Source organism: Phyllostomus hastatus, unplaced genomic scaffold (genome assembly GCF_019186645.2).
Source record: "Phyllostomus hastatus isolate PE091 unplaced genomic scaffold, TTU_PhHast_1.1 phas_contig_210, whole genome shotgun sequence".
Classification (NCBI taxonomy): Eukaryota; Metazoa; Chordata; class Mammalia; order Chiroptera; family Phyllostomidae; genus Phyllostomus; species Phyllostomus hastatus.
The window spans coordinates 8,626,460-8,640,995 of NW_025333737.1; the positions used below are offsets into that span (position 1 = coordinate 8,626,460).

The 14,536-nt window shown below is 53.9% G+C and overlaps 1 protein-coding gene across 2 annotated transcripts in view; it reads left to right on the forward strand.

Annotated features, from left to right (window-relative positions):
• SLC39A11 (solute carrier family 39 member 11) overlaps positions 1-5,563 on the forward strand; it is a 262,852-nt gene extending 257,289 nt beyond the window's left edge. For both annotated transcript variants that reach the window (XM_045837488.1, XM_045837489.1), the window contains exons 8-10: positions 41-139; positions 2,849-3,007; positions 3,882-5,563. In XM_045837488.1, coding sequence (XP_045693444.1) covers positions 41-139; positions 2,849-3,007; positions 3,882-3,960 — 337 coding nt within the window. In that variant the 3' untranslated portion in view covers positions 3,961-5,563. The remainder of the gene's footprint in view (positions 1-40; positions 140-2,848; positions 3,008-3,881) is intronic.
• The last annotated feature ends 8,973 nt before the right edge of the window (positions 5,564-14,536 follow it).

A 14,536-nucleotide genomic window follows, 5' to 3' on the forward strand; every position in this document is an offset into this window, starting at 1 on the left:
GTTCCAGATGACCGTCTTCATGTGTGTTCTTGTCTTTCAGGAACCTAGCCATTGGAATTGGGATCCAGAATTTCCCAGAGGGCCTCGCTGTCAGCCTTCCCTTGCGAGGAGCTGGCTTCTCCAACTGGAGAGCCTTCTGGTAAGTGCTGGAGGGCTTCGCTGTCGGAGGCCAAGGTCGGGGCTGGTGCAAGGCTCCGAGCAGTCCTCTGTGTCGGCTTCTTTCCGCAAGAACAACCTCTTCTGACCTGAAAGTGAATCTGGACCTCTGGTAAAATGCTGAATTTTGCACTCCAGGATTGGGAGGAACCTTAAGAAACTCATCTCTTGACCTTCAACCTTTCCATAAGCCAGCCCAGATGACCATCTTTTTTTTTTTAAAACCCCTCTGTGGGTGGCCATGCCACGGCCATTCAGTGCTACACTTTCTCTCCCTCGGGCAGGAAGAACTGAGCTAGACCTCACGTCCGCTTTAACACCACATGTGCTGACTTGGGCTCATATTGCTACAGCCTTTGTCCCCAAGAGTCGTTATAGAAGCTTCTGTCATAACCTTGGTCAGTGCGAAGATGATGTCAGTTGTGTCTGGCAGAAGATGCCTAGTGTTTTCAGAGTCCCCAAAGGGCTTTCTAGTCTGCTCCTTGATTTTATCTTTTCAGTGACATATAAGGTGAGTCCCCAGTGTTCAGGGGAGGAAACCGTGGCCCACAGTGTAGATGATTTGGCTTCCTAGTCCTGACTCAGGACCGGAAGTCTAACTTTCTGCCCCTCAGCTCAGGGCTCCGCCTTGGAACACCCCTCTGTTAAAACTCTCACTCCTCTAGATTGTATGGTAAGATCATTTAAAAGGACTGATAACAACCACGATAAAAGTGCCTTCCATCTTGTAGGACCTGTGACCTACCAGTTCTTACACATGCTGAAGTTGTTTTATTCTCACCCTCCATGACCTCTTTCTCCACTGTGGGAGTCTGTGGAAGAGGGCGGGTGGGGGCAGGGCAAGGCGGCCTTAGCAGTGTCTTTAAATGCAAGTTCCAGAAGCCGTGACCATCATTTCACGTGGTGGAACAGGGCATTGTGGTCAGCATGCAGAGGCTGAGATTGAACTTCGCAGTTGTCGCTGCAGTCTGGGCTTCACGTCACACCCATTTTTTCTGGAAGTGACAACACCGATGTCATGGCCCCTTAGAGGATTCTAAAGCACAGTGTCGCCCCTGTGCCCACCGTGTGCTTCCAGCTGGCCAGGGAGAAGCAGGGCGGGGGTGGGAGTGCCCAGGCCCACAGCTGCCCTGTCACCACCCCGCCACCTGGGAGGCTGGGTGGGGACGTTGTCTCACTTCCGTTGCACAGATGGGAGGGCTGAGGCTCGGAGGTAGTGCATGTCCCCAAATGCCACAGCCAGGGGCAGCGGGAGAGACGTCTGTTGGTGCTCAGCCTGGAGCAGGTGTCTCTGCCAATGGGGCTGGACCATGGCGCTCAGGCACCGGCCTGTCTCCTCTGCGAGGGCCCAGCACCCACGTGGCTGCCGTTTTAATCAGGGCTCTTTGGGCTTTCAGCCACAGAGACTCACTCTCACTGGTGCCAAATAAATAAGTAGATAGATAAGTTGATTGATTTTAGAAAAAGAAGAAGGGAGAGAGGGAGAGACATTGGTGTGAGAGAGAAACATCCATCAGTTGCCTTCTGTATGCACTGCAACTGGGGATCGAACCCACAACCTTTTGGTGTACGGAATGACATGCCAGGGCAAGGGATTTTTGTAAAAAAGATAAATCTCGCCTTAATCTAAGATGAGGGTTGTGGGGCCAGACCCTCAATATAGCCCCAGCCAGGTAGGTCACCTGTTCTGCAGAGGTGGGTGGGTGCAGCCCCCTCGGAAGGGAGGTGTTGTGGCCTGACCCCCAAGACATGCCAGGCACAGCTGTCCTTGGGCAATGTCCCTACTGCTTTGAATCTGTGTGTGCTCCCCGCAAATGACAGTGCAGGCACCAGGTGATGGGCGGGCACGTACTGGGGTGTTTCCACATGAAGGGTGGTAATCAGTCACACCGGGAGCGAAGCGTGGATGCGTGTTACCTCATGGGTGCACCTTGGACACATGCTGAGTGAAACACATCAATGGAAAGGACCGTGTATTGTGGGATTCCATTTACATAAAATGTCCAGAACAGGCAAATCCATGGAGACGAAAAGCAGATGAGTGGTTGCCAGGGGTGGGGACAGGAATGGGGAACAGCTGCTGATGGGCATGGGGTTTTTGGGGTGGTGGAAATGCTCTGGAATTAATAGTGGTGACGGTTGCACGGCCTTGTAAGTAGACTGAAAACCGCTGAACCGCACTCATGAAACGGGTGTGCCGTATGGCGTGTGGAGTAGGTCTCAGTGACACTGTTATTTCAGAAAGACAATGCGGGAGACTGAAAACTGGAAACCAAAAACCTGGGGTGGGGTCGGTGCCTGTACTGCACTAGGTGGTGGGGAAGGAAGAAGAGGAGGTGAGCAAACCAGTGAAAGGCTTCTGCACTGCTGGGCTCAGATACAAGGTCCCACGCAAATAACGCCCCTTTCTCATTACAAACTCTTTCATTCCGAAATCATAAGCATGTCATTTTATAACGTAACAGTATCGTACTCAAGCACACCATATGACATTTGAGGTGAAAGGTTCAAATTAAAACTATAAAAGACCACGCCCACGTCATTGCCCTACCAACCACACTCAAGCGGGCGTTGCTTCTGCCGGCCCCTGCATGGTGTGGGATAGACGCGCCATTTCCGGGAGTCAGCAGTGTGAGCGTGCAGAGGGCCTGCGGGATCTCCCAGGTGGTACCCATCTCTGTTTTCTCCCTAGGTACGGGCAGCTGAGCGGCATGGTGGAGCCTCTGGCTGGCCTCTTTGGGGCCTTCACCGTGGTTCTGGCTGAGCCTGTCCTGCCCTACGCTCTGGCCTTCGCCGCAGGCGCCATGGTCTATGTGGTCATGGATGACATCATCCCCGAAGCTCAGATCAGGTGGGAGAGCTTCCCCACCCCCATCTGTCCCTGTCCGGATCCCAGCCCCCAAATCTGCCTTTGTTTTCGTCTGCCACTCCTCTCTTTCCACCCCGTCCTGCCCCTCTCCAACATCAGCCTCAGCCCCTCCGCAGCTGTGCTGTCTGAAACTAAAAGAAAGAGGAGGAACGGGTAGGAGGTGGAGACAGACCAGGTAATGTGAGGCAGTGGCATATACACACCCTCCTCTCTGTCCCCCCATGGAACAGACTATTATTTTTTAATATTCTCCTCTCTCCCTCCTCCTGTTTCCCTCTCTCCCTTTCCCTTCCCTCCCTCCTGCTGTCCCTCCCGCCCCAATCCCACCCTTCCTCCTGCCTTCTCCAGATTCTCCTGGGGCTTGGCGTGGGGAGAGAGGGGAGCTTTGTTAGCCAAAGCTATACGTCCATGGTCTCATTATCTAGCTGCAGGCCAGGTCCCGGGGCTGGGGGCGTCCTCTCTTTGTTTCAGTTGGTTTGTATAGCAGAATGACTTTGAGGCTAGTTGACAAGGTCAGATTAAATAAGCTCTTCAAGAACTGAATCGCCACTTTTTATTATTCACCCATGGGTTCCAGAGCCGGGATAGGTGGCCTTTGGCATGTTATTCAGCTCCCTCTGCTTCAGTCTCCCCACCGGTAAAATCGGAATAACCGCCTCGTGGTTATCCTTCTGGACGACACGAGTCGATCCGTGTGTCCGGCCCCGTGTGAGCCTCACGAGCGTCAGCTGTTGTTGTCATTACTCATAGCAGGAGGGTGTTTGCTACAGGAGTGGGCCTCGCAGAGGGTGCTTTCAGCTTGGACAGCGTCTCAGTGTGTTAAGGCCTTCCTTTCCTTCCTTCCCTTCCCTCCCAGTGGCAACGGGAAGCTGGCGTCCTGGGCCTCCATCCTGGGGTTCGTGGTGATGATGTCCCTGGATGTGGGCCTGGGCTAGTGCCGAAGCGCTCGTACCCCAGGAAAGGCCGCACGAGACCATGGCAACGCTCGGCCGCCATGGGACCACGGGCCTCTCCGCATCGGAACGTTCTACTTTTTCTCCTGTTCATCTCGTTATCCTGATTGACTCTGATTACATGACAGTTTTTGCTTTTCTTCTGAGGGAGACATAGGTTTTATTTCCGGGCTTCCAAGGTGTCAGTGGAACAAGAGAATTTGGGCCACTGAATGGAGTCTCGCTCCAGTGGGGTTACAGTCCGGGAGACCTCTGGGACTTCAGTCTCCCTCACCAGACGCAGTGGCAGCGCCCCAAGGCCACCTACAGAAGCAAGCTACCCTGAGAGAAGTCTCCTCGGCATGTTTGCCTAGTGGCTCAGGGCAGAGTGACCAGGGCAGCTCTTGTCTGTTCCTCCTGATCTGGAACTGGAGCATCGCGGACAGAGCTGCCTGCCACTCTCCCGGTCCCACCGGCCCCAGGAGGGGTGTACCTCCCTCTGCCTCCCCAGGGAGACGCTGGGGGGGATGGGGCTGCCGACAAAGGGAAGAAAATCAGCTAGCCTCTCTTCTCCCTCTCTCTTCTCTCTTCTCTCTCTCTCTCTCGTGAAGATTTACATTGTGAGATTACGGGAATTAGGGAATCGCGACAACTGTGAACACACTGTGAGCCCTGCAAGAAGAAAAGGCTGTAGCTTTGATCAGAGACCTCTGTTCTCTGGGGATCCCAGGAGCAAAGTGGTTTGTCATGGTTTCCAAATCCCTATGACATTTGTTTTGATAAGTTCAAAGCCTTCATTTTGCTAAGAGACTGGGGGACACCAGCCAACTGCTAGAACTCAAACCCTTCATTTACCTGTGGATGAAGCCACTTAAGCTAATTTAAGTGAAGGGAAGACATGTGGCATCTGTGATAGGTCTGTCTCTGCCGGCCATTTGGCTACTTGTAACCTGACCCAGAACTCCTTTAAGCTATAGCAAGCTTTGCTGGAGTTTGGCCAGAGCCCTTAGGATGAGAAAGGAAGAAGGGGTAGGAAAAGAAGATTTTTATGTTTCCCTTTAAAAGTAAATTTTCAGCAAGTCATCATTCTGAGTCGACCCTAAACAATGACTTGAAGTAGATTAGAAGCCAGTCTGTGCGTCCGCGCACATTGCGTCCCCAGCAGGCGTGGCGTGACGTGACCTCCCTGCTTCGAGCACAGCGGGGCCTGCCGTCCTCCCCGGTCGGAGGGGCCCTAGGACCTTGCGCGGGCTCCGCAGACACGGCGGGATGCCCGGGAGCCAGGCGTTCGGGCGTGGTGTGAGTGCCGCCTACCCTCCGCGTTTACACGTTCCACGGCTGCCCGGGGCGCACGCCCTGCTCTGTGAATGCCCCGACACCCGAAGGCCAACCTTATGCTGGGCCAGTCAGTGTACGTTTTTCCGAATCACTGACGATCAAAATTGAAGACACGTCCAGAGGTTTGATTGGTTGAGGCGATTTGTTCTGGTGGTTGATGTGTATTTTTATGTCTTTGTATGTAGTTCTACACAATGCAGACTTCTTTCTGATGGACAAGACCTCACAACTGTGATTAATCTCAATAAAAGGGACATTGCTGTGGCCAGCACGTGCGTGTGTTCAGTCCTTCTCAAAGCTGCCTTCTTTCCAGGGTCGCAAATGTACGAGCCAACTAAAGAGTTACTCCCCACACCTTCCCTGCCTAACACTGGTGGAACCAAAAGAGAGAGCTCAGATGAGAAAGGCGAGCCCCAATTCCCTGTTGCAAACCAGTATCCAGCACCAGCGTGCCAGGATGAGCTTAATGAAGGCTATCCGGAGCTCACAGGACCTACAGGAGAGACAGGCTTGAAAACTGGTTGAGATCCAAGAAAGCTAGAGGTGTGGGTTCCTCCGGACCCTGTCATGTCTCAAGAACAGCTTGGTTTGTGCGCCCCATCCCCAGTGCCGGTCCCTAGGTAATGACCCGCAGCCCTGACACCACCTCTGCCCCCATGGGAATCGACTCCACACTGGCCACCTCTCACCACCTCCTTCCACCCTCCTTGGCTTTGACACCATTAACCCCACTTTCCCGACAGGGCAGGTGAGGGCCAGGGAGTCTTACACGCCTGGGTGGCTACAGCCAGGGGCAGGGTCATTCAGCTTTGCCCGAGGATGCAGAACACAACCTCCTACCATTCTCCCCTGAGCTTTCCTGAAGCAAGGCCCTGCCAGGCCTCCACCCCCAACAATGTGGTGAAAGTTGGAAGCAAAGGAGAGCCCAGGGGCTGTTCTTTTCCCCTTCCTTTGGCATCCAGGTAAGATTATGTATAACAAAGCAACAGATCTGAAGTGTACGGAGTTCCACCAATATTTACCTAGGCGCCCTTCTTGGCCCGGTACTCGTTCCCCTCACCCCTTACCCCGCCCCAGCTACACACCCTGGGCCCAGCCAGCGGGGCCCATAGGCGTGGCGGGTGGGGGACATGGCCCGGGGCCTTGGCCAGGTGAGGCCGGGCTGCCTGCTCCGGAGCACGTTCCAGGTGGAGGGCGCCTCCTGACCTCGGCCTCCCTGGGGCTCTGGCAGGGAGCTGGGAGCAGGTCCATGACGAACAGGTGGGCGGTGCTGTTTACCTGCAGGGGGTGGGGCTGCAGGGCGGGGCATGAGGCGTTGCCCGAGCTTCGCACGCACGCAAGGGGCAGCCCCCCCCACCCTGCCCCACCCCGCCCGTGAAGCCCTGGGACTCGCCTCCCTCGGCCGCCTGCCCAGGGAGGGATGCCACCCTCCTCCTCTATCACCCTGCTGGGCTGCGGGGAGGCCAGTCTGACACCACCAAAGGGACCCGGGGCTCCCTGCTGTCTACGGGCTAGTCACTCCCAGCTTGTCCCTTCCAAGGCCTCCTTTGGGGCATGTGAAGTTTATACAGTTTCAGGAGCGCTCTTTGGGAAAAATAGCACAACAGTTCAAACACAGAATTAGGTACGGGGCTTTGGAAGGGGCGCCTGTGAACCAGCCACCCTGCAGCTCAGCCTTCCTTGGCTCCAAGGTCAGTTCACCGATGCTCGAGCTCTTAAATGGCTCTGCCTGGGCGCCGGTGAGGGAGGTCTGCACTGCTCTGTCCCGAGTCCTCTAGTGAATTCGCTGTCTGGCCATCGTCCCAGCCCCACAGCCGGGAGGAGGGTGGCAGTGTGTTCGCAGGCCTGAGGAATCCAACTTCCAATTCCCCCTCTCAGTCCTCCAGAGGGAGGAAGTGAACCTGGAAGGGGTTGTTGCCTCCTCCTTCCAGCAGGCTGCAGGCGGGAGGCTGGCCCTGGGCAACGAGGGCGGTGGCAGACAGCACCCGAGTCTATTCCAGCCGCGTCTCTGCTGCTTCCCCACGCTCTGGACAGTGCCCGCGCTCTGCCAGGGGCCTGAAGGCAAGGGGCACTGCCGGCCACCATCTGCCCCCAAGACAGCTGTTACTGAGACCTCCACAGCTTCTGGGGGTGCTGCTCAGCCTCGGGACCCCCGGGTTTCTTTAGCCCACTGGGGCTTGTGCTCTAAAACATGGCATAAAGGGGTGGATGGAGGAGATAAAAGGGCCAGTGGATTGTGTTGGCCCAGGGAAAGGTATATGATTCTTTGCACAGGGCAGACCCATGACCCGTATCTCAGCACCCCTGCGCCCCATGGTCCTCCCTCGGATGAAGAGATCAGACTGGAAACTGTGTGGGATCTCTGGCAAAGTAGGAGCCGGAAGTTTGTAAGCCTGTCGCTGGGCCCTCTCCATCTAGCAGGGAGGGGTATGGACCTTGCTGTTTGGAGTTGGTGAGGACCCAGCACTGGGGTTTTAGGCCAGGCTAGGATCTCCCTTCCCTGACTGCAAGAGCCATGACTTCCAAGAAGTCCAGGGTGTGTCAGGGGGAGATGGAAATGTAGAACAAGGTTGCCGGGGAGCGTGCAAAGAGGGGAGAGGCCCTTGCCACAGTGTGGTTCTGGTTCGTAGTGTGCGGTAAGGGTGGTGGAGGTGCGCCCCTTCACTGGCCTTTGCCTTTTAGGGTCGGGGTTCAGTATGCCCTGGGGTCACTGCCACACACACACTGGAGGGTGGCCCACGGAAAAGGACCATGAACTGCTCGAAGATCAGCCCTTACGTTTAGACTTCATGGTTTCTCCTCACCAGCCACCTGCCCCCTTTCCGCTTTCTTTTTTTCAGTGACAATGCTGACTGAACTCAACATGGGAAAGTACGGAAAAGTAAATTTTTTCACTTCTAACAAGCCTAAAATATAAAAGTTAAAAGAAAAAGACCAGTCTTAAGTGGTTCGTGAATCTGCAGGTTTCTTCCATGTGGACAACAGTTATGTGTGGTGACTCGGTGGGAGACGGTCATTGTATTTGTTCTCTGTCGTTGTGTAACACGCAACTGCAAACTGAGTGGCTTTGTGAACACACGCTACTGTCTCCATGTCTCTGGCTCAGGAGTCTGGGCACATGTTAACTGGTCCTCCGCGCAGGGCCTCGCAAGCTCAGGGCCTGGCTGTGTTCTCTCCCACAGGCTTGGTGGGGAAGGCTGCTGCTTCCAGGAGCACGCAGGGGTTGGCGGAACTCAGTTCCCGGCAGGGGTAGGACCAGGGCCCCAGCTTCTTGCTGACTATTGGCCGGAGGCTTTCCTTAGTCCCCAGGGGCCACCTGTAGCTGCCAGGGTGACTCACCATTCCTTGGCGTGTGGATGTCCCGTGTGGCTGCTCACTTCATGGAGCCAGCCTCCTGGTGGGTTGACTAGCAAGAGGGAGCCTTGCACAGTGCAGCAGTCACAGGAGAGACAGCCCTCCCCCTTGGCCGTACTCTCTCGGCTCATACACCCGGGTCACACAAGTCAGTGTCACAGGTTCGTGGTCATCAGTCAGGATAAGTAGACACAACAAGCTACATTCGTGTAGGTGTGATCTGATTTCAGTCTCCCTTTCGCACATGCATGCTGAGTGGTGCCCGGCAGAGAGGGGAGGGCTGAGTGAACGGAGAGGAGTCTGGAGCAAGGACACGTGCGGAGAACAACGCACCGGGCTGTGGGAGCTCAGGGCACGAACCCTGGTCTTTCTGCCCTCCTCCTCTCTCAGGAGTTTCCATGAGCTGACCCCCCACCCCCGCCAGAACTTGGGCCAGGGCCGTGGCCAACTCTTGACTTCTTTACGTGCCCCAGTGCAGGAGCAGGAGGCTCCAAGAGCTTGGGGAGCAGTGTCTGCCGGTCTGCGCCCTCCTGCCCCGTCGTCTCTCGCTAACGCAGCGGAGCTCAGTACAAACGTGTTTGGGATTCAAGTTACTCTCTCCGTGTTGACACCCACTGGGATGTGGCAGAGATGCCTTAATTTTGGCCGCTGCCTTTAACTGGGCCTAGGAACTTTTACTGTTCAACTCCCCATGTGACACTGGGTGGTGGTGGCTAAGTCTTGGCCATTGCCTATTCCTGGCAGGTGAGGGGAAAGGAAGGGAGACACAGGGACAAGGACCAAAAATCAGAGTCCACATCCAGGTCTGTTAGAGTGTATAGGCCTAGAGCCTCCCAAGGATTTCTCTTATATCCCTATATATTCAAAAGCTGTACAATGAAAACCACAGCACAAACCCTGGCAGTCAAATCAAGCTGAACTTTCTTGCTTTGGGACCCAAACTTGAATGTGAGGGAGATGTTTCCGGCCATCTCATGGAGATTAAAATAGATAACGCCCCGGAAACGGGAGAGGTTCGTGAACCGTGTCACCCTCCTCATAAGAGCTGTTTCGTTCCCCGATGAGTTACGTCTGCTTGGAGGAGGGCTGATGTAGGGGTGCGTGTTTGTTTAATGAAGAATCCTGGGCAAATGTGAAATTCTTGGCAAACCTGTCAGGTTGGCAGGTGCTGAAAAGAGAAGTCCTCTTTTTCCAAACCAGAAAAACGGATGCCAGTTTCCCATCATCGTCCTCACAGCTTAAACATGAAGCCACCGCTCTTAGCCCTCCGTGCATCTAGGCCCCAGACAAGGGGACTGTTTGGCTGGACGACACCACAGTCAAGGTTAAAGGGAAGGTCAGGTTTAGATCTTCTCCCCAGTGGGCTCTGTCATTCTGAATATTCATCTCCCAGCTGTGAAACATCAGGGTGAAAATGGGCGGAGGGCTTGGGTTGGCATACTGCTGGGGTAAAAGGGGAAACTGAGGGAGAAGGGGAGGGGGAGGTAAGTGGGGATACAGGCTGGCACCATTGGCAGCAGGGGAGACAGGTGCTGCCGCAAGCCTGGATGGCCAAACGTGGCTTTGGGAAAAGGCGGGATTAGATTAGGTCCCTTAGAACTCACCGCACTAACTGCGTGTCTCTGTGAGAGATGACAGTGCTGATAGCGTGGCAGATTGTGATCAGCCTTGGCAGGGGAGTGCCCAGCAGGGCTTTGTGGTTTGGTGAAATGCAGCAGACAAGCAGGGCACAAGGCTTCCTGGGAAACACGCCCTTCTCTGCCCAGGGCTGCCAACCCCACCCACACCCAGGCTCCTCCCACCAGCGGCTCAGCTTCCATTTTCTCCTCCGTGTACTGCTCCGGGAGGCCGGTCCCACCTGTTTGGCCAGGGAGCTATCACCCATAAGCCCCTGATGCCCTGCTTTCGACGTGAGTTGCTCGTGCCCCATGATTGGTCAGCACCCATCTTTGTGTGTGGAGCCTGTTGGCAGGTACAAAGGGGAACTGCAGCAGCCCAGGGCGGTAGACGCTTACATGAAACAAGAAGGAGATTCGATCTTGCCATAATTACAACTTACCAACTAAAACAAAACAATCGGAAAGGAAGATGCCACCTATGCACTTGGATGGGATTATTACGATCCAGAGCTTGCACTGGACTATTTTTGATGTCACCTTTCTAATCTCTAAGAATAAAAATAGCAAGAGGAAAAGACTCAGTGGATAACATTAGCTTGAGCAACGTACCTGTTCACGTGGATGGGCTGCCCTCTCGACCGCCCTGCAAAAAGAATAACGATGCGCCCCTTGGGCACGCTCTACCTAGGAGGACCGGATGATTAAAGCGATTTTTGCCAGCCCATCTGCCTTCCCTCCTGCTCAAGGGGTTTTTGAGACCGTCTTTTTAAACCATCCCTACAGCTGTGTTCACAGGGTACCCTGAGTTTAGGAATGCCTTCCGTCCATCTGACCTCTACCGTGTGACAAATCCGCGGCCACAACACAGGGATTTGGGGAGAAAGTGTCACTCACGCTGCTCTGGAATCCCACCAAAAGTGGTGAGTGGTCAGCAGCGCTTACTCCCCTTTGTGTTGTCTGGTTTGAAAAAGCAAAATCGAATCTATTTCAGCCACTGTAATGTAAAAGTGAGGCCAGATCTGATCATGGGCTTTGTGATGCGTACACAAGTTTTAATGTTGGCAGATGGATGCTTTCCCCTGTTTTGATCTTTGAAGTTTGTTTTTGTTCCACGTTTTATGATGGAGAACTTCAGATACACACCCAAGAAAAAAGAACAGTGGCATGAACCCCAGTGCCCATCGGCCAGTTCCGCAGCCCCCAGCCCCTACCAGTCTGGCCCCCTGCTCCTCCCTTTTCCTCATTATTTTGAAAAAAAAATTGCATTATTTTGTTCATAACAGATCAATATGTATCTCAAAAAGGAAAAGATGTTTTTACATGATCCCGATACCGTCATTATGACCAAGTACAAAAAAAAGCCCCAAAACCTGACATTATGTAAATTACTTTAAATATTGCCTGCAACTTACTCCTTCCTTCCTTTAAGTTGAGCTGGCTTACCTGATATCATTCAGCTCAGACATCCTGTATTTCTAAGGGAATTCCTGCTTTCGTCGAAACTCATGCATTAGCTAATTTCATTCCCAAAAGGAAGCCCGTGGGGTGAGCCCGGGGAAGATCGGCGAGCGTGGCTGAGTCAGCACGAATCTCAGCTCCGAATGTGCCTGTGCCGTGGCCTAGGCGGGTGGTGCCAGTGATCCCACCCCAGAGGGACAGCAGATCTGAACACACCTGGCCCTGGCCGCGTGGCTCGGTTGGTTGGGCATCACCCCACAAAGCAAAACGTCGCTGGTTCGATTCCTGGTCACAGGGCACATGCCTGGGGTGTGGGTTTGGTCCCCCGTTGAGGTGCATACAAGAGGCAACTGATCTGTGCTTCTTTCTCACATCTATGTTTCTCTCCCTTTCTCCTTTCTTTCCCCCTCTCTAATATAAAATAAATACATAACATCTTTAAAACAAGCAAACAAACGCACACACACAGCCATCTCTCCTGTCCCCTCCCTCGGTGCTGAGTGCTGGGGCCAACCCAGGCGTCTGTCGTTGGAGGGAAAGGCTTGTGTATTCCTGTCCGTTGACTGGTGGCTGTGCCGACGGGTGGGGGGTGGCGGCGGGGCACCTGACAGAAAAGGACAGCCAGAATGGGTTGCAGGCCGTGTCAGGAAAAGCCTGTAATAATGAGGGCAGCATCCACAGAGACCGCTTCTGGATTCTCCCAGGACACAAAAGTCCCCAAACTTCTGTAGAGCCCGCCACCTCCCTGGCTGCAAAGGATGGCGTCACACCTTTTTGGCTGGTGTTGCATTTGTAGCAAATATCACTGGGGAATTTCTTCTTCCATCCTCCCTCTTCCCAGGCGGGGTTCAGCCTTTAAAACAGCTGGCCACACGGGCTGGGGGGTGCGCACTGCCCACGTGCGCAGTGTGTTTGCCAAAGTAGCCGCAAGAGCCCTCTGCCAACGCAGGAAGTGATTTCTCCTAGAGCAGCTCTCTGGGGGCTGGTTTCAAGAAAGGATGTGTCAGAGTTTCAGGGGCACCTTCCCTGGGCCAGGTTGGCTCTTTGGAATGAGAGCCCAGTGCCCCCGGCTCCCCACCCTGGGTTTTCGGAGGTTGACTGACACTTTGCGTGTCAGTGAGAGCTGCCTGCTCAAAGCCCGGGGCTTTGCTGGAGACTGTGGATCATAACTTGCATTGTGTGCATCAAGGGCCCTGACAAGTGCTGATGGATTTGGCTTCCTTGCTGATCCCGCGCTCTGGGCGGGGACAAAGGGGTGCATTGTTTGGCGGGGCAGGCCTCTGCCTGTGGACCCACTCGTTTGCCTGACGATGGAGACAGGTGTATCACACACCCGGCGTGCCAGAGCGATGCTGGGTGATTAAGATCTTGGCTCAGTTCCCCAGGGCCGGGCGGAGAAAGGCAGATGCGCAGGGAGGAATGGCCATGGTCACTCTCCTTTCCCTGGAAGCTGTGCCCTGACCCTTCTTAGCTTGCTCTTCTGAGCTCTGCTCCTGAAAGCAGCATCTTGCCAGAAATGGGAAACTGGGTGCTGTCCTGACTTCTCGCCCTTTTCAGCTTGGGGAGCAGCAGGGCCCCGGGCATCCTCACCAGGGGAGGTCAAGGCTGAGAGCGCACCTCCTGGCTGCGCTCTATGACAGCACCTGGAGGAACCATTTCGTGTCTCCATTTGGCCATTTGTTAAATTAACATTTTGTTCTTATTAAGTAGCAGGTAAATAAAGCTGAACAACTCTAACAGCATGATAACTTTTTAAGTGAAGTTCTACACTCTCTGCCCTCCTGTTCCTCAATAATGGGTCTGTTGTAGCTCCGTGAATCATATTCCTATTTGTAGTGGATTGAATAGTGTTCCCCCAAATTGATGTCCACCCAGAACCTTATAGTGTGACCCCACAGGGTCTTTGCAGATGTCACAGAGGTGAGGACCAAGCCGAGATCCTCCTGGGTTGGAGTGGGCCCTCCTCCAGTGAGCGTGCCCGTGTCAGAGGCAGAAAGGGGCACACAGAGACAGAAGCCATGTGAAGCTGGAGGCTGAGGTGAGGCGATGCAGCCGCAGGCCAGGACTGCCAGGAGCCGCCAGAAACTGGAGAGGCAAGGAAGTCTCCTTCTGTAGAGCCTTTGGAAGAAATGTGTCCCCGCTGAGACCTGGATTTCAGACTTCTGGCCTCCAGACTATGAAATAATTCATTTCTGTTGTTCTGAGCCACCAGGTTTGTGGGGCTCTGTTGCGGCAGCTCTTGGAAACTGATGCGCTACCCAGGCCGAAAGGTGGAGGGGTCAGTACCAGCTGCATCTCTCCCTTTCATCGGGAAAGCAAAAGATTTCTTGGAAGCACCTCAGCCGAATTCCTGTACATCTCATTGGTCAAGAATATGTATATGGCCAATCCTAGCTGCAAAGGACTCTGGAAAAAGTAGAGTAGAATTTTGATTTTCCAAATGCGGCAGTTCTGAGTTTTGATGACATCCCATGCTCTGGTTGTAAAAATGACCGGGATGTGCCAACAAGACAAGGAAATGTCTGTCTTCTCCTCTTCCTATGATCTCCTTTCTTCTTGCTCCCCCTGCCTCTCTGCTTGCCTCCATCCTGTGTGTAACACCAAGGAGCGTTATGAATGTTGAATAAACAAATGTGCAATGTACTCGCCCAGCACATAGTTTGTGCTCAATAAAAGTATACAGCAAGGAGGCTTAGAAAGGTGAAATGGATATAAAAAATGAAAGTTGGAAGAGACTCACTGAATCCTAAGAAATATGAGAAATATGCAGCCCTAGATATGCTTCCGAATTGAATAAATACCATGTATCT